Source organism: Acartia tonsa, chromosome 10 (genome assembly GCF_053477335.1).
Source record: "Acartia tonsa isolate MP-2025a chromosome 10, ASM5347733v1, whole genome shotgun sequence".
Taxonomy (NCBI): domain Eukaryota; kingdom Metazoa; phylum Arthropoda; class Copepoda; order Calanoida; family Acartiidae; genus Acartia; species Acartia tonsa.
The window spans coordinates 15897282-15923622 of NC_137269.1; the positions used below are offsets into that span (position 1 = coordinate 15897282).

At 32.6% G+C, this 26341-nt stretch overlaps 1 protein-coding gene across 5 annotated transcripts in view; it reads left to right on the forward strand.

The window, feature by feature from the left end:
- pyd (zonula occludens-like protein polychaetoid) overlaps window positions 1-26341 on the forward strand; it is a 144015-nt gene that overhangs the window by 26934 nt on the left and 90740 nt on the right. For 2 of the 5 annotated variants that reach the window (XM_080173802.1, XM_080173804.1), the window contains exon 1: window positions 23623-24622. In XM_080173802.1, coding sequence (XP_080029928.1) covers window positions 24074-24622 — 549 coding nt within the window. In that variant the 5' untranslated portion in view covers window positions 23623-24073. Of the gene's footprint in view, window positions 1-5318; window positions 5416-5911; window positions 5955-6327; window positions 6369-6579; window positions 6629-23622; window positions 24623-26341 lie in introns of those variants that run through there. The other 3 variants (XM_080173805.1, XM_080173806.1, XM_080173807.1) reach the window with 2 other exon arrangements.

A 26341-nucleotide genomic window follows, 5' to 3' on the forward strand; every position in this document is an offset into this window, starting at 1 on the left:
GACTTGGTTACACAACAAATGATAGACAAAAAACTCAATATGTTCCACAATAATCCCGACTACCACAAGACAAAAATACACGAGACCAGGAGGATTCCAACAAAAAGGACCGTCAAACGACTACAAAATTAAATGTAATGAAAAACTACCACTGGAAACAAAAACGCAAAAAAAAAAGATTTTATTCTTACTCAAAAAACCCAAAACAAATTTTTACCCAAAAAACCCCAAGCAAAATTTATTTTTAATCAAAAACCCAAAACAAAATTTATTCTTACTCAAATAATTCAAAACAAAATTTCCTACTTTTAAAAGGGAAAACTTTATAAAATTTTAAAAAATTAAAAACACAAAAAAGCTAATGCTAGCTAAAAAACCACAAAAAAAACCTAAAGCTAAAGGGAAAAAACTACTCTATAATTAAGTTGTCTAAAATAATAAAATACGATAATATATATATGTATCCTCGAGGAAATATCTGATCAATGATACCTTTCTGTCACTGCTAGCTGCTCTTATGTAAATAATATAAGTGGAAGAGGGTGACATTGATCAGACGGTTCCTTTGACCAATAATTTAAAATATGGTAAACTGATTGAAAAATACACAAATAAAAGAGGCTAATTTGTTTGAGTATTTTACTTTCAGCGAATAAAGTAGTAAAGTTAAAATATATTAAAAAAATCGGTCAAAATCAAATAAAACGAACTATGCACTTACGGAATTTCGCAAGAAGGAGAACGATTAACAGAGAAATGAGTGTCAGGGTGGCAATCAACACGTCTCCGGACACGGGATCAGCAGGACTTATCATGTCAAGCCCGACCTTCTCCAACTGGTATAACGTATTCTGAAAAAAGGAAAAATCATTTACTTATCAAAAGAGAATAATTAAAACAGAATAAAATAAATAAAATATAAAATTCAATCACAAAACAACTGTTATGCGATAAGCATAATACAGGGATGTTTGAAATTTTATATGATTATGAAAATGAAAAAAGTTTCTTTAAAAAATACGTATAAAATTTAGTCCGAAAAAGATATTTATCTATCGCCATAGGGAGACTAAATATTATACAATTCTAAATTAAGAAATAGAGAATTTTTAAGAAAACTGATATAAATGATTTACGTTGAAAATAAGCGATAATGACCGAAAATATTGTAATTAAAGTAATATTGTAATTAATGTAATAACATTTTATGTTTATTAAAATCAGCAAATAAAAGAAAAAAGCTAAACCAAAAACAGAAGCTGATTATAATAAATACAAAATTATTAATATTAAGGGAATACATTATTGTGATTGAAATATTCATTTGATAAAACATTATATATTATAGTAAACAAGTCTCTATAAAAAGAACAGGACTAAGGATCAGTGCCGGAACAATAAAAAAGGTATATTTACCTGCAGAAACAACCGGTCCTCCTCCTTATCCCTGCCCGGCTGCCCTAACATCTCTACCAGCTTACCGCCGGTATAGATGTTTAGGGCATTAAACTGTTGCATGGTGAGATTATACTCGGCCAGGACCGAGTATAACCTCCCCATGGCAACTTCGTTTAACATAATGCCTGACAAAAATAAGTTCGTAAAAATTGCAGAAATGAGGTCGCGGAAAATAATCGAAAATTCTGAAAAAATAAGAATCACTTTTAATAATATCAAAATGAAGAATTGATTCCTCACTCGACAAGACAAAAAACTTATCACCGAAGGCTAATTCGAAGGGAAAAAATATTGAAATTATCACCTAGCCTTTATTTGTGCATTTACACATGCTTTTTTCATATTATTAACCTATAAAAGGTGAATTTTCACTGTATTTTTCCCTTTTTACAAAATAAAAAATTTTCAGCGTGCCGCCACCTTAAAGTAAACTAAAACCGGCATGGTTATCCAATATGGCGTACTCTGGAGTATACGCGGCATTCGCGAAATATGTGAGATAAGACGACATTTAGCCATCGGTATAAGTATTTTTGGTCTCTTTATATATATGAAATAAAAAACTTTAACAATATCATAAATATAGTATTTATTAATTTTTCTTTGTACGAAAAACACAAAAAAATCATTAAAATAATAAACGAAAGATGTCCTATGATTTAAAACACCTCAAAAACCAAGGCTGTATGAAACACGGGTCATCCTTAGCCTCTTGAAACGTGTTATAATCGAGCTTTTCTTTTTGAGGGGGGTACATGGTTCGTCCTTTTCCCCTAAACCGATTCTATGAATAACTTGTAGAGTAGCTTTGCTGGGGAAAAATCCAAACCATACCTTAAATTATGTATTTATTCTAATGAAAATAAAAGACGATAAAATATTATCAAAATTAGACAAATTTAAAACAATTTAATATAATATTTAAGTAAAAAAGCACGTATAAAGACCTATTTATTAAAATGGGGAAATAAGATCTATAAAACGAAGACCCTATAAAGGTAAAGTGAGAGACAATACCCCTTTTAATAGAATGGTCATAGTACAGCTAAAAAATTATTAGCAAAATTGTCAATATAAATTAACATTAGTAAAACAACACAAGAATCATAAAATTAGAGGTTTCGAGATAAACAAACTAAATTAAAAGAATAAAAATTTGTAAAAATAAAGATGACATTGAAAAAACATTATTAGGAAAACTAATTTGAAACCAATAGTTTAATGCATTCTTGATGTAAAATAAAATAAAATGTGATCTTACTAATTTATGAAATGCTATTTGTGATTTAGTTGAGATATGCGCACACTTTTAAATGCAAAATCTTAATAATCAGGTCGCCAATTTCCCTAAAACATGAAAATTAACACAAAAATACATATCATCCCTTTTGTCTCTCTTTTTCCCAAGGCTTTAGGGCCTATAAAAGTAAACCTGGGAAAGAGAAACAGTCAGTCGTGATACGGAATTACTATATTACATATACTCTTTAAAAAATTCTAAAATTTAAAGGGAAGACTCCCTTCTCTTTCTTTAGAATTTTCTTGAGGGTCTTGGCGGCTCACACTTAGGATTTTCATTTAAAACACACCTAAAAAATAAAAAGTTTTGTTAGATAAATTCATAAATACTTTGTTAAATAAATTATAGAATATCATTTGATGTTGGTCAATTGAGATAAATTTAAGGATAAGGCCTTCTTAGGGCCTAAAAGCTTAGGCATCCGAACGGATAGTTATCTCCAAGTTTTGTTCTGAAGAGAACTCCTATAGCGTGGTGTGACCACACCATTAAATTGCAAGTTACTACGGGACTAAATAGGAATAACAAAGGGAAAGCACGGTGGTGGCCCCGCCACTACGGTTGATGATAGCTCATTATCTGACGGCCGATACTAACAAACCGGATCTTCCCTCGAGCTTCTGAAGTCCAAAAAGGTTGGAGATCATTATCTATTCGGACAATTTAACATTTTCGAATTAGAACTCTGAATAAGTTCAAGTCTTAAAGGTAGTTTTATTTTACTAATACTCTGGAAGATCGGTTCGGTGCTGGCCTAGTGATTTACCTACCTGACGAAGGTACCTAACAAGGAATTTCACGCCTCACGGGGATACAGGCAGCAGAACAGGAATGTTGTAGTCATGTTCGCATGACTCTGGTAATCACAACAGATACTTCCAGTTTAAGTTGGTAAAGTCAGATACCTAGGAATAAAAAATTCTCAGATTAAATAGCAATACAAAGTTATCAGTAATATTTTGATATCATTTTCGGATTAGGGCTATTAAGAAAAAGATTATCTCTTAAAGCGAACTTGGATTTAGGATCGGTGTAATATAATTCCGCCATTCTAAGGTTAGATATACTCGCCGAACAGAGATTAATGCGTCACTGATCTGGAAAGGAGACATTGGTGAGAGATTGTAGTTCTGTGATAAAGGATTACATTTGTCTCTAGAACCCGGAGGTGACCCACCCCCTCCCAAAATGAGCTGGGCACCCCCAAAATTTTTATTTTCAAATTTTTACCCCTCCAAATGAAAAAGCTTGGACGCTCCTGAAAGGGCCAAATCCTATAAAATTTTCTAGGCTAGCCTAGGAGTTTAGGTTGCCAAAGTCTTGCATTTATTTATACATGTAGGGGAAAGGAAACCCTAGGATGGCCTAGTTTTTTTCTTTAATTTGGCCTAATGTTTGTTTGTATGTTCCTTTTATGGATGTTGTCATCTTTATTCCAAAAAATGATTATGTAGTGATGTATGTTTTAAATTATATCAAAGAAAAAATAAATTAGGTATATTCTGTTATATATAAACAGAGCAAGAACAATTATTTCCTTAAGTAGCGAAAGAAATAATAAAACACCCATTGCCTGCAGGGACCAAAGGGGACAAGAGGAACTTAAGTAATAAAAGATGGGTGATTCACCACAAAAACATGTTATAGCCATTGCCTTAAAATACATAAAATGTTCTTTTTTTACAATCTACAAGAATTCTATATTTTTTTTTTTTACAAAAATCAAGTTACAGGTTGATTATCATAAGGTTAAAAACTTATTGTATTTTTTTAGGTTTCGTGATTTTTCTTGCTTAAAGATTGCAATAAGATATTGCTTAGTTCTTAAATCACAAATCTTTATCCTTATATAAAAGTTACAGGATGTTTTTTTTGTCTTTCTACACCTATGTATCTCTATAACCGCTGAACCGATATCGTTATTCTTTGTCCGTCGATAAAGGATAAATGGTATAATGATTCTTGACATATTAGCATAATCCTACCGTTTTCTAACTTTTCATGATGAATCTTGTAATAATAAGGCACAATTTAGAATGCAACGCAAATCTTTAATCATTACATTAATTTGTAAAGTAATAAAATTATAAATTTATCTTGTTTGTTTGAATGTTGATTCATTGTATAATTGGTTACAATATAATCTCCAAGACAGATCTCTAAAATGTCTTTATGTTCTTAGAGAGCACTTTTTACTGAAGCATTTTACTGACATAGCTTGCATAAAATTTATCTTTAGCTTTCAAAATAATATTCTACTTCTTAAAGTGCTGACACTCTATAAGTGTGGTAATGTTCATTTAATCCTATTGCCTGGCATGTTCACGTTCAGCTTCTTTTTATATTAAGGGTGTCATTCTGGTTTATTTTTAAAAGCGAAGTTTTTCTATAATAAGGATTGGCCTGTCCGTCCGTAACGGATGGCACTTATCGTAAACTAGGCATGTTAGATTGTCCTGTCGATCATCAGTTAGTTTAGGCACCCTACAAGTGTTTATGTTCGTATGATTTATGAGCTTCGCTTTTAATGATGTTGTCAACCTTGTTTATTTTGGCATAGGTTGCTTGTGAAGAATGAGTATCGCAAGTTTTCTTGGCATTCGTCGCAGTAAAAATCAGTTTAAACGTGGAAGCTACAGGGCTAGTAGCAAATACAGGTATATAATTATCTAACTATCTATCTATCTGTCAATCTATCTAACAATCTGTCAATCTATCTATCTTGATAGTTATTTATCTTTCTATCTAACCTTATTTCTATCTGTTACCTGTCAAATACCTCTTACGAGTTAGGCGACTGCTCATGACACTGTAGTGTATATAACGTCAGCTAAGCAAGTCTTCTTTTCTGTTCAAAACCCCAGGATATTAGGTTGTTTAACTCCCAACATACTACCAACCCTTTGATTGTACGACCTTTGTCTTGAAGTTCTAATATCTAAGGTATTTCATTACTTTTACTATTAATGTTGCAGTAAGGAACTGACTCGAACCTAAACCCTACTGACCACAAGCCGAAATGTTACCAATTCGCTAATTCCGCAGTATCTTTTTCGTTTGTATATTATCTATCTATCTATCTATCTATCAATCAAAATACATATTTTCATAGGCATAGCAGCTCTATAATAAGCATTTTACTTTTTATGCTAGTCGAGCAGAGAGTAAGAAGGATAAACATCTCCGAGCAAGCAGCAGGAAATATAACAATTATGAAAACATTTTCATTGTTAAAAATATACGAAACAGAATGAAAAAAACAAACAAAATTTGCCATAGTGATTTTAAAAAGAATCTAAGATTTTATGTTTTTTTTTACATATACATATATTATTATGCAGTACGATGTCTGTCTGTGTTTCTAGAAAGCTAAAAAAACAGCTTAACAGTTGGGTCTTCAACTTTAGTCAAGCTTCTTATTAAACTGGTAAGGTTTTAAGCTATAGTTCAAATCTAAAAGTCCGCTTTATGACAAATAAAGCGGAAGCCTTTTCAAACTTTATATTTAAAATATCTATTGGTCCGTCCCCTTATTTGAAAATATTAAAATATTTAAATTGTTATTCGCTAGAAATGAGAGAGCCAGTAAACGGTCAACTCGATCAGTCAGGTATAGAAATTAATACAGTGACGCTTTTAATAGGTCACGAGATTGTTTGAAAGGGTTTTACCACCCTCATAAATAAGAGAAATCGCATCTAGAAAAAATTACCCTTGTAAAAATCCCCCCCCCCCTTCGCCTCTATATTTCTTTAGGGGCGTGTAAATAGAAAGTTGTAACTAATTTCTTCTAAATTTCTACATATTTTTTTTTATTTTAGAAGTAAAGCGCGAAGCAGCGCTAGAAAAACCGCCAACAAAGTCAGAAAGGTAAGTTTTAAATATAAAAAAATGATTAAAATTAATATGATATATGTACTAATTGAAATGTTAAATTTAAAGACATTAAAGCCTAGATGATCAATTCCTTCATTGGACCGATAGGAATACAGTGTAGAAACAATCTGACAACATTATTGGTTAGAAAGTGCACTTCGGTGTGAAAGAGTATGACGTTAATTTTTAAGTTGGGTAGATGATTTTGACCAATAACCTTCTAGGGTAATATATCTATTGATATAGACAGTCAAAGTCAACTATTATAAGACTCTTTGAACATTTAATAGCACCAATTAAAGATTGTTTCTGGTATGAAGCTTGTATTTGTATTTGTATGATTTATTTTATATGACATAAAACACGCAACCTCGTATTTACATTTATTTAGGAAAATTATGGAGATAAATTGATATGTTCTCCCAAAATTACCACTTCACTTTAAAAAGGCTATTGGTTTGAAAGTTTGAATAGTGCTGGATTGAACCAGCATGATTTCTAAAAAGTTCTCAAAGTTTTTAGTCTTGGGTACCACTACAAGTATAAGCAAATAAAGTACAATTTCTTTCTCTTAAATTTAATTAGATTCCAATTTGCAAAGGAGAACGAAGAAACGTTTAACTTTGAATTATGATTTACGTAGCCATGCTACTTAAGGATATTATCTTCCTCGTTTATTAACATTTAAAAGTATGTCATTAAATCAAGTTTTTCCCAATAAAGCAATAATTATCTGTGTGATTTTTAAAAGGTAAAATATCCAAAGTTCCAAATAAAAATCCTTGTGTTTTAGAAGGGTTAGCCCTTCATCATGGAAATATCATAACTTCTTTATTCTTATAATAAAGTAACAGGATGTGTGTTTGTCTTTCTGTGTGTCTGTCTGTTTGTTTGTACCGAATGATCTCTACAAAATTTTTTTTTTACTTTTTCTTTTAAAATCTAAAATGATACATTGGGTTATCAAATTCGATTCTCCCCTCCTTAAGTGCACCTAGAGGCCTCTAGGGGGCGTAGCTGCTAGTATCTAATAAAGTGAAAATCTCAACGGTCTCATTTAACGATTACTTCTTCTATCCCCTTTGCACTATCCCCACTCTCCTACTGGATAAACGAACTTATCAGTAAAGAAGTTCCATGTTAGCAACCTAAATTGACGATAATTTCCCCCCTGTAATAAAATCCAGGTATATTCTACATCCTTTCCTATAATAAAGCTTTTATACTTGGAAAAAATCATAGAATTGCTTCAAAGCTGGTGAGTTGTCACCTATTTCACAAAATTGTTATTAGTCTTTTCAACAAGGGAGGCTTCAGGGGTTAAGGAAACGGTCAAAATAGTCTACGTATGTTTCTTAATTTCTCAAATTTGAAAAGATAAACAAATACATGAGTTTTAAAAGGTATTGGTTTAAAAAGGTTATACTTGGTTTTGACTTTTGCTATTTTGTTATTTTGATTAGCCTTCAAACTAGTGCAATACTAATGATAGTTTTTTAAGGACTAATTCTTATTAAATCATATACATAGATTTTAATCATGTAATGCTTTTATATAAGTAAACCCCATCAAAGATATGAACTAATCTCCCGTAATATTATGGCCATAGGGACTTTCTGGTAATAATTTTAGCGTTGCCACATTTTATTTCTCTATTAGTTTAATTCTATGAATGTGTTTAATATCTATAGATCAACTCTAATATACCCATAAATACGGACAAAGCTATCAATTACAGTCTTATACGGATGGATAAAGACATCCTATATGTAGAAAAGATTCGCTTTTAAAAAGAGTATGATTGTAAAGGCCTAATGCACTCAAGCATTATTAACATATTTCTTTTAAAAACATATGAATAACAAGGTTGAGAATATACAAATTGCGTTTCAATAATAAATTTATAAATAGAAGATTTTAAAAGATTTATTTTGAGACAAATTTTCAATAAGGGCTATTATGTATTTAACCAAAATACTTTTACTTATATACACCTAAAGACATTCCTATAAGATATATTTATTATTAGCGGTAATAATATTCTATTAAATAGTGTTTGCATTATTAATCTAATTAGCATACAGGCGGACTTATTATAATTAAAGAAAATCGTTGATTTAAACAATATACAGCATATTAATCCTCGCCAAAAATTGAGGAAATTTTGCAAAGTTTTTGCTCATCAAATCCATGGCATTCGTCTTGTTAATTGACGCCAAAATTTGTAAGACAGATCCTTCAACAAATTGGAACACACACACACACACACATGAATGCGTCCCAGGGATGTAGGTATAGATAAATACGTAAAAAAATTTGCCACTATGGTTTCAAAACCGATTTATATCTGATAAATTAGTACAGCTTCTAGTGGTTACGCTGGATTAGAGGCTTCTAGAGGCGGAGGAGAGGGGGGAGAAGAAGAATTTTTTAAATATTTTTTGGGGGGAGGGGGGGGGGGGATGAGTTTTGTCTTTTTAACTAATAAACTTGCTTGGAATTTTTGGAAGCTAAATTTAGCTGGTTCATTTTCTGCAATATATCATAAAACCAGTGTTACCTTTCTTTAATTAATCATCTAATCTCAACTTTCAAACCCTAACTTATATCAGTGTATTAAGAATTTATTTAATCATATCAAAGAAAAGCTTTGCTGTAGTTTAACGTTACTACGTACAATAGATATAATTTCTCGCTTTATCAAAAAGAAAAACGCAAAACCTAAATGTTAAATTAATAGACTTTTAATTGTCTAATAATTCTGAACTATAAGGCTAAAAAAAGCATCTTATTTAATTAAAAGCTAGTGAATAATTATACTTATTCTATTTTCTCTGACTGCAGCCAAAAAACACAAAACCTTAAACTTTCGGTTGGTATTTCAAACATAAACAAGAATTTTTAATGCAAAGAAAAAGAGCTTAAAGAAGTTTGATAAAATAATTGTTTTTTAATATTTAACTCAATAAAGTGATAATCTATGTATATGTTTGAAGGTTTGTATGTTTATGTCTCAAAAGATCACATAAACGGTTGGACTAGACCGTTATACAAGGAAATAAACGGTATAGGGAATGTTTTAGATCATTTGGCGAGAGGAGACAAAATTTTTACTAAGATGAAAAGAAATTGTGGAAATAGTTGAATCCTAACGATAGATGAACTCCAGTTTAGTTTCCGAAAGTGTACCTAGCGTCCGCGTCCTAACTCGAAATTTGCTATTAGCTAAAAAAGCTTCAAACTTCCAAAAAAAAATTAAATTTTAAACATTAAAATTTTGAATGTATAATGTATAAAGCGCTTTGTTTTCACAAATTTCCGGAGTAGCTGAAAAAAGGGTCTGCAATAATTGGGTTATCTGCTGTACACTTTAGGAAACTAAGGCTAGAATAGGAAATCCATTTGGAGCTGATCTAACGATATGATATGTCTAAAATGACATGCAGATGATACAATTATTGAGTTACTTCGCAAAAAAATTGCATAAACACATTCATTTACGAACACAGACTTACACACACACACATGCACACACAAACAGACACAATTTGCAAAACCTAAGATTAATCACTAATTTAAAACAAAAGTTTTCTGTACTGAAAGGTTGAAAAATTACCACCTACTCTCAAATAAACAAGGATGACAACGCAAATAAGGTGCGAATCCCCCAAAAATATTTTAACAGATTATCAAGATCAGCCAAACTATTTTGACGATAAATTCCGAAAACTATGTTATGTAAAAGAGAATCATTTTTTTCACACAGCAACATTTTATTTCACACCCCTTGGGTATGTACGACACGTACATATAAATATGTAGACTTTCACTATAATTTAGCTGTCTATCTTCATTGGGAGCCGAGAAATATACCTGTTTATATTTCTCAATGTGAAATGTTAGAACATTTAATATTGTTGTACAAAAAAACTTCCAAAATATTACCATACTATGAATTATGTTAAAGATATATTCTTACCTTTTAAACAAAATTCTTGATTTTGAAATGCAAGACAAAAATGTTGAATAAGATTGAGTTAAGAAAAATTATGTAAAAAGAATGGGTACATATCATTAAATTAATGCATTAGCAAAAAATGAATACAGGGAAATGTAAATTGCAAAAATCCGTACGCAATAGGTTATACTATATTTTTACAATTTCATTGAAGTCAAATTATCAGTCCAGGGCAGATTTAAGGCTACTTAAAGACTCGCGGAGATTGTAGACTATAAAGATAATAAACTATTAACAGGCGCGGCGAAAAGTTGATATCTAATTATTTTTTTTTCTTTACTCCTGTTTATTAATAAAGGTATGCACTTTATGGTTAAGATATGTTTGGTACGCTTTTTTTAGCGTAGCAATTCTACAATAAATAAGCATCAAATCTATTGTCTGCATTCCTTTTTACACATAATCATTTTGTAAGCTGAGATGGATACTTAAAACTTTGTCGGGACTTTAAATATCATTATCTAATTATAGAAAAGATTTACTTTTAAAAAAAGTGAAAATAAGCAAATATAGGGTTAATATATTGGACTCAAAATAAAACATTATATAACTTAATTATTTACAGATATAGTTATGCAGTCTAAGTTTAGTATAACAATCTTTGCTTGTATAATAATAAGTTGAGAGGTTGAATGCTCTAAATGAAAATAAAAGGGATATAACCGTAAAATGTTGAAGGGAAGCATAATTTGACTAATATGAGAATTTAATTATTTAAACATTTTAATTATTAACCCCTTTTCCTTATTGGTAATTAATTAAGGTTACCCAAGAGATAGATATGATAGATTAATATTCAATCCAAATATTTTGTCAAATATTTTGCCTTTGGTTGCTAGTAACAGGGAGGGAAGAAAGAGGTGTAGAATAATTTGACTTGCATTGTCCCTTCCCTCCCTGGGTAACCCACAAAATGTTTCAACAATTCATATATTCACAATATTTGAAAACAAGCTTTTCTATAATTAGGGTCGGTCCGTCCAGGACATTTAGCTCTTTTTGTTTATTTAAACATGTTAAAATTTTCCTATCGATTTCAAACTCTGCATGATGATTTCTGTAACAATTAAAGCACTCTATAATCGTTATATGAAAGTCCGTACGTCCATTTACTGATCTATTACTTTTTTAACAACAAAGTTTTGTATGTTATAATCATCCTATTTATCTTATTTTTGGAATACTGGTTCCTATTACAACAAGTTACAATGTTGTAAGCGAAGCATCTTTATAATCAACTTCTAAAAATGTAAGTATGTCCTTAAACAGTATCCTGTATTTATAAAGTTTTGCAACAAATATACTTACAATTTTGTTAAGACTTATACAATATATTCTGATTATTCATTTCTGACATTATACAAGTTTTAGTGTTCGTTTGTCCTATCGTTTCAGAGCTTCTCTTATATGGATGTTGTCATCCTTGTTAGATCGATAGCTACACAGAAATCTTTTATAAAAAGGTAGACAGATCTAGTGTGATATTTATTTAGAAAGATAATATCATTATATTTTGGGATAGATAGATTTACAATCATCCAGTACGATAGATAGATATTAGAGTTAGATATGTACAACAGATAGATGCACATATTGTAATTATATAAATAGACACACATCTAGTAGGAAACAGAGTAAAAACGAATATATATAACATTTTGTTCGATATTAAAGACAATACATTTAAAATAAATATAAGGACTATGTAAGGATTTTTGATTCTTACATAGATTCTTGACAATAGACAGCCAGATAAGGATATAAGATAGACAGATATCTAGCTATAAGGATTGATAGATAGAAAGGGATCTAGATGAAGATAGATTGGTAAACAGTCTAAATAGATGAGGATAGATAGATAGAAAGACATATAGAAAGGAATAGATAGATAGAAAGACATATAGAAAGGAATAGATAGATAGAAAGATATCTAGGTGAAGATATATAGGCAAACAGACATCTGTATAAGGATAGATTGATAGATAGAAATCTAGATATAAGAATATATAGATAGTCTATCGACAGACATAAGATGAGAATAGATAAAAACACAGACATCTAAATAAGGATATAAGATATAGACAGACATCTAGCTTTAAGAATAGATAGATAGAAAGATATCTAGGTGAAGATATATAGGCAGACAGACATCTGTATAAAGATAGATAGATAGACAGACATCTAAAAATAAGAATAGATAGATAGACAGACATTTAGACATAAGAATAGATAGATGGAAAGATATATAGGTGAAGATATATTGATATAGATAGACAGACATCTATATAATGATAGATTGATAGATAGACATCTAGATATAAGAATATATAGATAGTCTATCGACAGACATAAGATGAGAATAAATAAAAACACAGACATCTAAATAAGGATATAAGATATAGACAGACATCTGCTTTAAGAATAGATAGATAGAAAGATATCTAGGTGAAGATATATAGTTAGACAGGCATCTATATAAGGATAGATAGATAGACGGACATCTATATAAGGATAGATAGATAGACAGACATTTAGACATAAGAATAGATAGATGGAAAGATATATAGGTGAAGATATATTGATATACAGGGTGGGGCAAATAAGACCGGACAAATTCTAACTTCTAAACAAATGAACATAAAATCGTCAATTTTAAAGATTTTATTGAATTTTAAAAACTGGCAAGCAAAACATGTATATAACTATTAAATTATTCAATAAAATCGCCGCCAGCCTCAATCACCGCCTTCACCCGCCCCCTGAACCGCCCGTAGGCCCTGGTCACCATGTCCCTGTCCAAGCTGGCGAATTTCTCTTTGATGGTGGCAATGAGGGAGGTCTTTGTTGTATAGGCACGTCTATTGGTGCATGCTTCAAAGTAGCCCCAGGCCCAAAAGTCCATTGAATTAAGATCGGGCTGCTGGGAGGCCCCATTTCCTTAGGAACGTGAGTAACCGCAGGATCCAAATTCACCCAACTGTAACGCTACCCTTTGACACGGAGGCTCTTATTTGGACCACAGTTGAGCTGGAACGACGTTCTATACCTTTTTGGAAATGGCATGGAGATTCAGCTAGGGTTGTTAGTGCAATCCATAGTCTAAAATGAGTTTTTAAGTTCCATATGGGTCCCTAACGTCGAGAACCGAGAAATTTTCATTATTTCACACAATTTTTGACATCTTAAAATCTGCCACGTTTCACTTTGCCGGAGTACTACAGCCAAGCCACTTTAGATAGAGAGCTCTAGTTTTCTAGTGTCTTATTTATGTATCTAACAGTATCCCCAGCAAGTTGCATAACTCTACCTCATCTACAGATGGGCTGAGATCTGATTTAGTGGGCCCTAGTCAAGGATCCAGATTATTCCACCGGCGCATTTCGAATCTGCCTTGTTGAACATAAGCGCGGCCAGCTCGGAGTACGAGCCCAACTTTGTCCAATGATTTTTTTATGCTAAAAGGTAATTACCTAAGCTTTTTATAGTGGGGTCAAACGTCCTGATTGGTCAAGTAGTTTTGGCGCTATGGCCGTTTAAAGTTTGTCCGGTCTTATTTACCCCACCCTGTAGATAGACAGACATCTATATAATGATAGATTGATAGATAGACATCTAGATATAAGAATATATAGATAGTCTATCGACAGACATAAGATGAGAATAAATAAAAACACAGACATCTAAATAAGGATATAAGATATAGACAGACATCTGCTTTAAGAATAGATAGATAGAAAGATATCTAGGTGAAGATATATAGTTAGACAGGCATCTATATAAGGATAGATAGATAGACGGACATCCATATAAGGATAGATAGATAGACAGACATCTAGATAACAGATAGATAGATATTTAGGAGAGAGTGGTTAAACGCCGGGGTGCTTTGGGTTGGCGCGGATAGAAAATTTAACATAACCAGTTTTTTTTCACTCTCTTCCCTATTTCTTGCACACACACACACGCACACACATATACACACATACAAAAACACACTTTTTCTCCCTCTCTGGCTCGCTCCTAAGACGTATGTATCTTGCAAAATTACCAGTTATTTTGTATAGCAAATAAAGTCTTTTTCATTAGCAAGCTTGCATTATAAGTTTACTTATCTGTAGGCCTTCATTGCATTTTTTTTAAAAACAGGTTAAAGTTGCTTTCTGTCGACATTATTTGTGATTTTATTATTTTTATAAGTATATACTTTAATGATGCTAAAACAACCATATTTTTGGTTATTTAAAATAACTTTGCAACTAGCCTTACTACAAAAATCTAAATCTACCAAATTAATGCAGCAATGTCACGCCAAGCAAATTTTCTACTTTGAACTTTCTATTGCTTCTATTTGCATCAAATTATTGCTTTTATTTATTTCATAGAAATATTATAGAAACGTTTCAAGATGGTTTCTCTATGATTCGCATAGCATAGGAGAGTTTTTCCATTCTATTCATACTTGCTAGGGAGCAGGGATCTCACATGAAATTTTTTTTTTACACGACTTTTTTTTAAAAAAGGGAAGGGGGGGAAGAAAAAGGGGGAAAAGGGGAATTAAAAAGGGAAGGGGGTAAGGCAAGAAAATTTTAAAAATACACGACTTTTTGGCAAAAGTCGTGTAAAAAACACGACCTTGTGATCACTGCTAGGGAGAGACATTACAGGAGGGAGGGAGATACAGAGAGATAGAAAGAGAGAGAGAGAGAGAGAGAGGTAGAGAGAGAGAGAGAGATAGAGAGAGAGAGAGAGAGAGGGAGAGAGAGAGAGAAAGAGATAGTCAGAAAGAGAGAGGAGTGGAAGGATCAAGGTGGTTGTTTGGATTATAAGTGGGAGGAGATTTAGGGAAATCAGCCTATTCATAACATAAAAGGGAAGTCAATATTTGGGGTGAGGGGTAGTTGAGCTGAGTAACACTACGCATATTTCTTACAAGTTGCAAATTTTGACAAAATAATGTGATTATTATTTTAAAGATTGATGACTTCCTAATCTCTATTTATTTAAAAATGATCATAGGTTCATTTCCTTTTGATGGGCTTAATCCAACCTCCTGTTAAATAGCCCTAATCTTGCCAAGAACAATACTTAGCTTATCTGAAAATGAGGCAACGCTTTGCTGTTTACATGATCTTACTTAGGAGAAACATTGTGTTTAAAAATATATAAAAAATAAACTATCTCCTATTCAATTTTTTTTGTCAATGAGTGAAAAAAAAAGAAAATAAGCTCATGTTCGTTATGAATAATCAATTGTGTATTTATTATTCTAATTTCATAAATATCAAATTTTTCTGTTTTTATTGATTTTTGTTGACAAAGTCATGATTGTCAATATTATCAATTTTTGTAATAATCATTATCAAAAATTGTAAATTTGGCAAGACTTCAATCGATGTTTTAGAATAGTGGTAATTTTGGTATGCCCGCATATTTAGAAGAGGTAATACAAAGGGTAGGGTTAAGAACTTGAGGGTCGATGACAAATTAATTCCACGCTGTATCACGGGATGGGGGCGTGATTGAAATGTGTAGTATACTCCTTTCATTAAACTCAATTTACGGGTTTTTATATAATTGCAACGTAGTTATAAGACTTTTGGTAGCAATAAATTGAGACGTTGGGTATCCCTCTAACTGAACCGATTTTTGATTAGTCAACGGTCTAAATTTGTATCGGCCAGGATATGATTAAAAGCCTAAATCGGCCAAGGAATAGCCGAGTACAATAGTTTTAAACTTAAAAAATTAAAAATAAAGAGCTAAATGATTTATTGCGTCTTTCTCTTTTTATCGACAGACGCACTTGGATATATTATTTTCATAATTAATTATATGTATTTCCCATGTTAACGTCACCTTATGTGTAAATTTGGTGAGCTATATATTGAGTAGCGTTGTTAAGTTAGGATGGAAGAATTTTGTAATGAAAGCAAAAGTGGGGTAGAGGATAAGGGATGGGGTAAAACGGGTTATCATAATGTTTTATTTTCTTGACTTTAAGTTAAACTCTATCAACTTGAGGGTGTCATGCAGGGGGAGGGGGTGACTTCAAAGCCAATTGTTTACATGCGGGTTCTATCTTGGCAATGGCAGACAAACAACCAAAACTTTGCCATTTTTTCATTTGATCATTTAAAATGATGTGGTATTCTTCTAAAAAATATAATTTTTACCGGGATAATCCTACTTTAGGAGTGGAGATACCCGGTATCATGTAAATTAAACCCCCCCCCGGGGGTATCTTCAATTTTGACACCCGGTATGTGTCAAAATGGATACCCCCCGGTATGCATCATTTTTGACACCCGGTATATGTCAAAATGGACACCCCCCAGTATATTGACCCCCCCCCCCCGTATGTGTCAGTTTTGATACCCGGTATGTATCAAAACAGACACCCCCCTTCATGTATGGAGGGGTGTGTCCGTTTTGACATTTACTGGGTGTCAAAATCAACACATACGGGGGGGGGTTCAATATGGAGGGGGGTGTCCGTTTTGACACTTACCGGGTGTCAAAACCGACACATACGGGGGGGGGGGGGGGTCAATATAGAAGGGGGTCAAAATGGACCCTATCTATATTTACCCTTTGATTGGGAGGTGTCCTTGGAGGTCCTTCGTCGCGCGAATTTCCTCTAGACTAATAATCATCTTTAACTCCAAATCTATTTCAAAGAGGGGAAAGGGTTAGTTAGGAGTGGTTAATACCTTGTTAAGAACTAGATAGAAGTAGCAGGAGGCTCTGATCACATATAAAAGATGATTAAAATGATAAAAGTATAGGATAAAATAGTTTGGCCTTTGTTTATATATGTTTGTTATATGTTTTTAATGCCTGTATGGTCATATTGTTATTTGGCAAGTCTAAGTTTCCTTAAAACTTGGAGACATCTATGTGTGAATTTTTAAACTAAACAGATATTTTAACTTTTTCTTGATTTTACTCCCAATAGATGTAAGTCCCTAGATAGAGAATTAATACAGACCAATAGGTGAATAAAAAAACGTAATTTTTAACATTTTTTTTACTATACTTTTAAAGTAATGTAATGGCTATAGAATAACGGCCTTTTTTGCCGTTTTCAACGTTGTTTTAACGTTAAAATCGTCAAATTTAACGCTATTTTTAAGCTAATTTAATAGGTACAGATAAAAACCAGTTTTGAGAGAGTTTATAATGCTGTTTTCTTATCGTTTTTAGTGCCTTTTTTACGAAAGCGATAACTTTTTTCGTATTGCTTTGATATTAATAAAATTTTTTGTGTGTACTAGGAACTACTTAAACTAACTATGTTTAAAATTTCATTGATTTACGATGAAAAACTACCGATTTAGGGCCATTCAAAGGGGGATCGTGATTTGAGGAGATATTTTTAGTGTCGTTTAGTACCTACGGACAAACATTGCATAATTAAAGGATTTTAAAGTTAAAAATCGAACACAAAGCATAAAATAGCGGCGATTCTCATTTGTTTGAGGAATCTATACAAAAATTTTCAGACTCCTATCTTTATTTTAAGTGTTTTTTTTTGCAAAAAAAAGTTAATGTTAATTTTGTTGAAATTTAATTGATACGAAATTTAAATGTAAATAACCTACGGACAAACATTGCATAATAAAGGGTTTTAAAGTTAAAAATCGAGCACGAAGCATAAAAGAGCGGCGATTCTAATTTGTTTAAGGAATCTACACAAAAATTTTCAGACTCCTATCTTTATTTTAAGTGGTTTTATTTTGCAAGAAAAGTTAACGTTAAAAATGGCTTCGCAACCGATAAATATCCGCTAGATTAGAATCGGTTCTCAGCCATATTACAGACAATTTTCTCTTAATTAATAAACCTGTAATGAATAAGGCTAATTATATTAAGAGGACTAATTGGTACCCAAACTTTTATAACCATTAGTAATCATTGGACTGTAAGTTACATTTGATACCCAAAGTTTTATAACCATTAGTAAACATTTGACTTTAAATTACATTGGGTACCCAAAGTATTATAACAATTTGTAAACATTGGACTGTATATTACACTTGGTACCCAAAGTTTTATAACCATTAGTAAACATTTCACTGTAAACTACACCTGGTACCCAAAGTTTTATAACTGATATCTTTACACCTAGTCTCATACAGGACTTACTCTAAATACTGGATTTTAAAGAAATATATAAAAGTTTCCTATAAAAAAAAAGTAATAAGCCCTTTTCACTCCACAGGGGGAGCATTGGCCGCTGACAATTTGTCAGTGTTTCTGTAACAATTTGGCTTTTTATGGACATGGGATAGGGCTGTCAGCCCTAAGCCCTATGATTGCGGTGTAAAGCGTCCATTTGCCCACCAGACAACTAACCCTTTGATTGCACGACCTTTGTCTGAGAAGTCCTAACTGTGCATGGTAGTGAGTTGCGCCTGTTTTGGGCCAAGGCATTCCTCCTACTCTAACTATTTATGTCGTGCACCTGACATAGCAGCAGTAGGAACCATTTTTAACGTCTTTAGTTTTGACGCGGTGTCAGACCGAGATTCGAACCTATCACCTTCCCAACGACTAGCGAATGCGCTGCGTGTTGAGCCACGGTCGCGGGTTTCATAAAGTTTCCTATAAAAAAGTTAAAAGAATTGTATTTAAACTTGTAAAAAAAGAAAGCCATTTCTATTCAATAATTTGTTTTATTTAGATATTATTTTGATACAAAATTGTTTTTTTTTTCTTTGTTAAATATATAATATAAAAAAATCTTTTATTGATTGATTGCTATTCTTTTATTGATTGATAGTTTATTTTGACCTAAAATATCTACAAAGACGACATTTTTCACACAACCTCTTCAAATCACACAAATCGGATGATAATACTTTTTGGACGGAACAGGGGTATGGGGGTTTAAACTGTTTTTAACCTATTTTTGAATGGATGGTCAAAAATATACTAGGACACCTATAGAATCAGACTGCAGAGCCCAAATTTGAATTAAGTCCCCAATAAACTTTTTTTGGGGGATTTAAAGGTTAATTTTTAATGTTGCTCTGGTCATTTTGACTAGAGCAAAAGGTCTTTTTTACTCGGGGTAATATTGTGGCTTTTAGAACAATTTATATAATTTACTTTATATTGATACAATACAAAAAAAACATTACTCTGTTCAATTGAAATATTTTTTTTTCTAAAACAATTAATTTCATTGAAAAATCTAACATATACAATAAAACATATAATTCTGAAGTCTGAACCAATAACAAGTCTTCTTCCATTTCAAGTCTTTACATTTCAAAAAAGAGTGTTTTCACAAAGTGACTTATTTCCAATGTAGTTAAATAATTTTTATTTTATTAAAATGAAAAGAATAAAAACCATACACATAAAAGATACATACTTTTAAAAGATATTTAAAAAAATAAGTTTGAATAATCTTATATTATATCATATTTGTATATGTGACAAAAATAAATTTTGACCCCCTATCTTTGAATTTGCACCCGGTATGCCTGAGTTTAGACCCCCCATGTATTGTTTTATTACCTTTTGCTTGTTTTATCCTTTCAAAAGGAAAAAAAACTTTTGAAATTAGTCCATAAACAAAAAAGTTAGGTTTTTAGGGTAATTGGGGGTCCCTACCCCCCATTACAACTATTAATTTTGACCCCCTATCTTTAAATTTGCACCCGGTATGCTTGAGTTTAGACCCCCTATGTATTGTTTATTACCTTTTGCTTGTTTATTATTATTGAAACTTCAATTCATTAATTTAAATTTTGAGGGGGGACTCAACCAACAACCTCCCCCCACATACTACTCTGGGGTAAAAGAAGCGTTAATTTTTGACCCCCTATCTTTAAATTTGCACCCAGTATGCTTGAGTTTAGACCCCCTATGTATTGTTTATTACCTTTTGCATGTTTTATCCTTTCAAAAGAAAAAAAACATTTGAAATTAGTCCATAAACAAAAAAGTTAGGTTTTTAGGGAGGTTGGGGGTCCCTCCCCACCCTCACAACTATTAATTTTGACCCCCTATCTTTGAATTTGCACCTGGTATGCCTGAGTTTAGACCCCCTATGTATTGTTTATTACCTTTTGCTTGTTTTATCCTTTCAAAAGGAAAAAAAAAATTTTGAAATTAGTCCATAAACAAAAAAGTTAGGTTTTTAGGGTGGTTGGGGGTCTCTACCCCCCATTACAACTATTAATTTTGACCCCCTATCTTTAAATTTGCACCCGGTATGCTTGAGTTTAGAACCCCTATGTATCCCTACCCCCCATTACAACTATTAATTTTGACCCCCTATCTTTAAATTTGCACCCGGTATGCTTGAGTTTAGACCCCCTATGTATTGTTTTTTACCTTTTGCTTGTTTTATCCTTTCAAAAGGAAAAAAAACTTTTGAAATTAGTCCATAAACAAAAAAGTTAGGTTTTTTTGGTGGTTGGGGGTCTCTACCCCCCATTACAACTATTAATTTTGACCCCCTATCTTTAAATTTGCACCCGGTATGCTTGAGTTTAGAACCCCTATGTATTGTTTATTACCTTTTGCTTGGTTTATCCTTTCAAAAGGAAAAATACATTTAAAATTAGTCCATAAACAAAAAAATTAGGTTTTTAGGGAGGTTGGGGGTCCCTCCCCCCCCCTCACAACTATTAATTTTGACCCCCTATCTTTGAACTTGCACCCGGTATGCCTGAGTTTAGACCCCCTATGTATTCTTTATTACCTTTTGCTTGTTTTATCCTTTCAAAAGGAAAAAAATTTTTTGAAATTAGTCCATAAACAAAAAAAGTTAGGTTTTTAGGGAGGTTGGGGGTCCCTTCCCCCCCCCCCCGACCTCACAACTATTCATTTGACCCCCTATCTTTAAATTTGTACCCGGTATGCTTGAGTTTAGACCCCTCTATGTATTGTTCATTATCCATTTGCCTGTCTTATCCTTTCAAAAGCAAAGAAAATGGGGTGACCAAATTAATACATACCGGGTGTCAAAATTGATACATACGGGGTGTCCAAATTGTTGCATACCGGGGGGGGGGGGTATATGTTTGACCCTTTATCTTTTTACCCCCTATCTTTAATTTTGTACCCTGTATGCTTTATTTTGGACCCACTATGTATTGTTCATTACCCATTTGTCTATTTTAAGCCAAAAATATTTGGGTGACCAAATTGATACATACGGGGTCCAAATTGATGCATACCGGGTGTCAAAATATATGCATACCAGGGGGGGGGGGTATTTGTTTGACCATCTATCTTAATTTTGTTGGTGTCCAAATTGATGCATACCGGGTGTCCAAATTGATGCATACGGGGTGTCAAAATTGTTGCATACCGGGGGGGGGGGGGGGGGGTATATGTTTGACCCTTTATCTTTTTACCCCCTATCTTTAATTTTGTACCCTGTATGCTTTATTTTTGACCCACTATGTATTGTTCATTACCCATTTGTCTGTTTTAAGCAAAAAAAAATTGGGGTGACCAAATTAATATATACCGGGTCAAAATTGATGCATACCGGGTGTCAAAATAGATGCATACCGGGGGGGGGGGGGGGGGTATTTGTTTGACCATCTATCCTAATTTTGTTGGTGTCCAAATTGATGCATACCGGGTGTCCAAATTGATGCATACGGGGTGTCAAAATTGTTGCATACCGGGGGGGGGGGGGGGGTATATGTTTGACCCTTTATCTTTTTACCCCCTATCTTTAATTTTGTACCCTGTATGCTTTATTTTTGACCCACTATGTATTGTTCATTACCCATTTGTCTGTTTTAAGCAAAAAAAATTGGGGTGACCAAATTAATATATACCGGGTCAAAATTGATGCATACCGGGGGGGGGGGGGGGGGGGGTTATATGTTTGACCCTTTATCTTTTTACCCCCTATCTTTAATTTTGTACCCTGTATGCTTTATTTTTGACCCACTATGTATTGTTCATTACCCATTTGTCTGTTTTAAGCAAAAAAAATTGGGGTGACCAAATTAATATGTACCGGGTCAAAATTGATGCATACCGGGTGTCAAAATAGATGCATACCCCCGGGGGGGGGGGTTTAATTTTCATGATACCGGGTATCTCCACTCCTAAACTAGGATGCTGCCATTTTTATCTATTAAGCAAAAATGAACAACAATGTCCAAACACATAACAAAGTTTTAAAAAGAAAACAACATTTTTTTGTAAAAGAGTGTAAGCTATTTGTGATATGAATTTCAAAAAAAAAATATAAAAATAAATGATATTCACTTAATTATATTATTTATTAGAATTTTTACAGCGCAAAAAAATTTCAAATTTCAAAGAATCAATAAAAAGTCAATTTCCGATAAAACTATAGAAACGTCAACTTTAGTTGGAAAAATTTGAAAATATTTGGACTGACAAAACTCCATTATTGGTTTAGGCCCGGTATAAAAAAAAGGGAAAAATGAGAAGAAATAAGGGGGAAATTTGGCACAGGTGGTGGGGAGGGAGATTAAGGAAAAGAGGGAGGGGTAAGAAAAAGGAGGGATTTAAGTAAGGGGAAAGGGTATTAAATGGAAGTTGGATTCTTTGTAGAATTTACACAACAATTGTTGCCATATTTTACCCTTAATTGTAGTGTTACTTTTTTCAAGTTAATAACCAAAGGAACCACATATAGAGAGACATAATAGAGAGGGAAGAAAGGGGAAGAAGAAAGGGAGAGGGGCACACAGGTTGAAATTATTATTGAACAGTTGATCACTGTGCTCAGATTGGACTTTTCAAGTCCATTTTTCTCGAAAATTGGACTTTTGAAAACCTTCAATGGACTTGAAAAAAAGCAACCTCTCGATGTTCAATGGACTTGAGAAAAATTTTCTCCCCCTTCCCCTTTTTTACCCCCTTCTTCCCAAATGGACTTCAAATGAAAGAAATGGATGTAAAATGGACTTCAATCGACCTAGAAAATGGACTTGAGCAAAATTTTCATCTGAGCACACTGCAGTTGATCTAAGATACACCAAAGATGCGGGGTATCCTAGCTGTTAGTAAAACAAACCAACAGTTTTATTTGTGAAAAAAATAACAACATTAAGAGTGCTAAATACACATATAACTTAGAAGTGACTTGTATTCAGTTTAATATATTAAAAGTTAATGTAAAAATGAGTTAAATTAAAAGTTATATTATATATGAAATGATGAATTTTTGCCCTAAGGTTGATTCTTGGGTCAGGCCCTAGTGTATGTGTGTGTGTGTGTATACCCAAATCTGACCGTATCTACATATTAAATATACATACCAACCTAAACTTTCTTAAATATTTTCTCCACACTAACCCTAGGCACATATTCATAGTTATATTTAATGAAGAATATTAATATAGTTTTAAATTCAAAAATATGACAATTTGTTATAAAAGTTACTAAACTATTGACTTGCTGGTTTGATAATGGAACGGCGTAGCCGTAGCCAAGTTCGGCGGATCGATAATGGGCTCTCCACCGTTTCATCCCGCCATGCATCAACCACGAGAGCTGACCAACCGCCGTTAGATCCTGCCAGGACGTTAAGTCCGGATAGAAAGGACCGTTATCGTTCCTCGGGACGTGGCAACGGTAACGGCGGTGGTTTTAACGGTTATGCCCTAGCGCCCGGCGGCAACGTCTTGTATAATGGTCAAATGAACGGCGGGAACTACCCGCCACAGCCGGATATTATGGCGGGACAGGGTGGTATTCACCTGCCAGATCAACCTCACGGACAACATAGCAATAGTAATTCCTACAATCAATACACACATAATCCACCGCCGATAATTAGCACAAACCCTGCCTCTCTACCGCCGCAATCAAATGTGAACGGATATGGCGAATATAGGCCACACACAAATGGACCATTGAACGGTCACAACGGCGGAAGTAATGTTAATAACGGTGTCATTGGCAGTATTAAGGGATCGTTAAATCATTCAGAAAATTCTAATACGTTGACATCGCAGGTGAGAATATTTAAAATTACCTATATACATTTTGTATTCGTTAATGTATATTTTACACATATATTTTCCACATACACTTCCAATAATGGGGGCAAATTGGTGTTTACCCCCCTAAGAATTAAAAACAAATACATTAGATTACCCCTTCAAAACCCACAATTTAAACCAATTAACAACATGTTTTTAGTTTATTGAAGGGTCTAAAAATCTTTTTTTAGTTCTTATGGAACTAGGCTTAGCTGCAATCTTTTTTTCTCTATACAGATTAAGAAGTACATGATATATTTTGCTTTGGCTTTTTTGTTCTGAAGGATTTTTTGCTATCTCAATTTATGGAGCGAAAAGGAAGACTTAAAATATTTTCATTGTCTCAAAGATGTACCCTTTTTGCCTTTAAAATTATTTGAATGGAAATTTGTAAGCCTACATGAACTTTTTTTTGATGGACATACCATTAGTTCCTCATGCAAAGCTTATAGCTCTCAAAAATGTTTAATTGTAAATATTAAAAAAAAGAGAAAAATCAATTTAAACGGATTTGTCAATGAAAAATATAGATTGATTTAATTTAACTAATCAAAGCAATGGAAATTTTAACCGTTGAGTAATCAATTATTAAACAATTGTCAATTTTACAGATGGATTTAATTGGACATACTGTCTAACCCTAGTTTATGAGTAGCTGTGCCACAAAAATTCTGAAAGCAATGCGTTAATGACTTACAGACGTTTACTAATAACAGAAAAGCAATGATTTTAAAACTTTTACCATGTTTTGAAGATTTAAGACAATTAAAATGCAAATTGCTGCGCTGCAAATTAAATCAGTTTTTTTGCTGGATTTTTGGGGCCATAGTTTTTTGGTCCGTAGATTTATTGCTGAATTTTAAGTGGTTAAATCTAGAACTAAACTATTTTACTTTGAATTAGAATTCTTAAGAGCAAAGTTTTGTTAATAGAATCTTTTCGTTTTTTTTATTAACAACGGATCGCCGTTTTTGAGGTTCTAAGTAACAAACGAGCAAATAAATCTTTTCATATAATTCTTAGCAATGATCAGCATTTATTGTTATAAGAAGTATCAAACCAAAATCCAAAAATAAAAAAATATAGTTACTTACAATATAAGTACGTCTAAAACCTTATTAGTCATAGAGTTGCTATGCTCCAATTATTTCTTAAAACCTAGAATGATCTATATTAAGCTATTTTAGTAAATGTCACTGCTCTACGTTTGAACGCATTGTTTTGCCAAAATAATATGTTTTACCAGTCGTTTGACATTTGTAGTTTGCTTCTGAAATACCATAAAATAAAAACAAAATAATATTAACAAAGATTGTAATCTTAATAAATAGTGAAGCAACTGAATTATAGTATTTAGCAATTGGTCAGGAAGTCTTAACTGTTTAAATTTATATGCGTTTGTTATTTATCAGCAAATGTATTCAAAACCCTATTGACGTAATCTGCCCGGCATAGCAGCAGTACCAATTTTGACATGTATCGTGTGGTATTTCTATATTATTTCCTGGAGACTTTTTTAGATAACTTTTTTTAAAACAGAAATTAGCGCCAAAATTTGTAACAATAAAGCAATTGAAATTTTTGGTAATTTACCTCCAACGAAAAGTGGAACTTATATAAAACCTATTTGGTTCTAACCTAAAATTTCTTTTAAAAAATGGCCAAGCCCAATAAAACATGGCTGCTTTATGG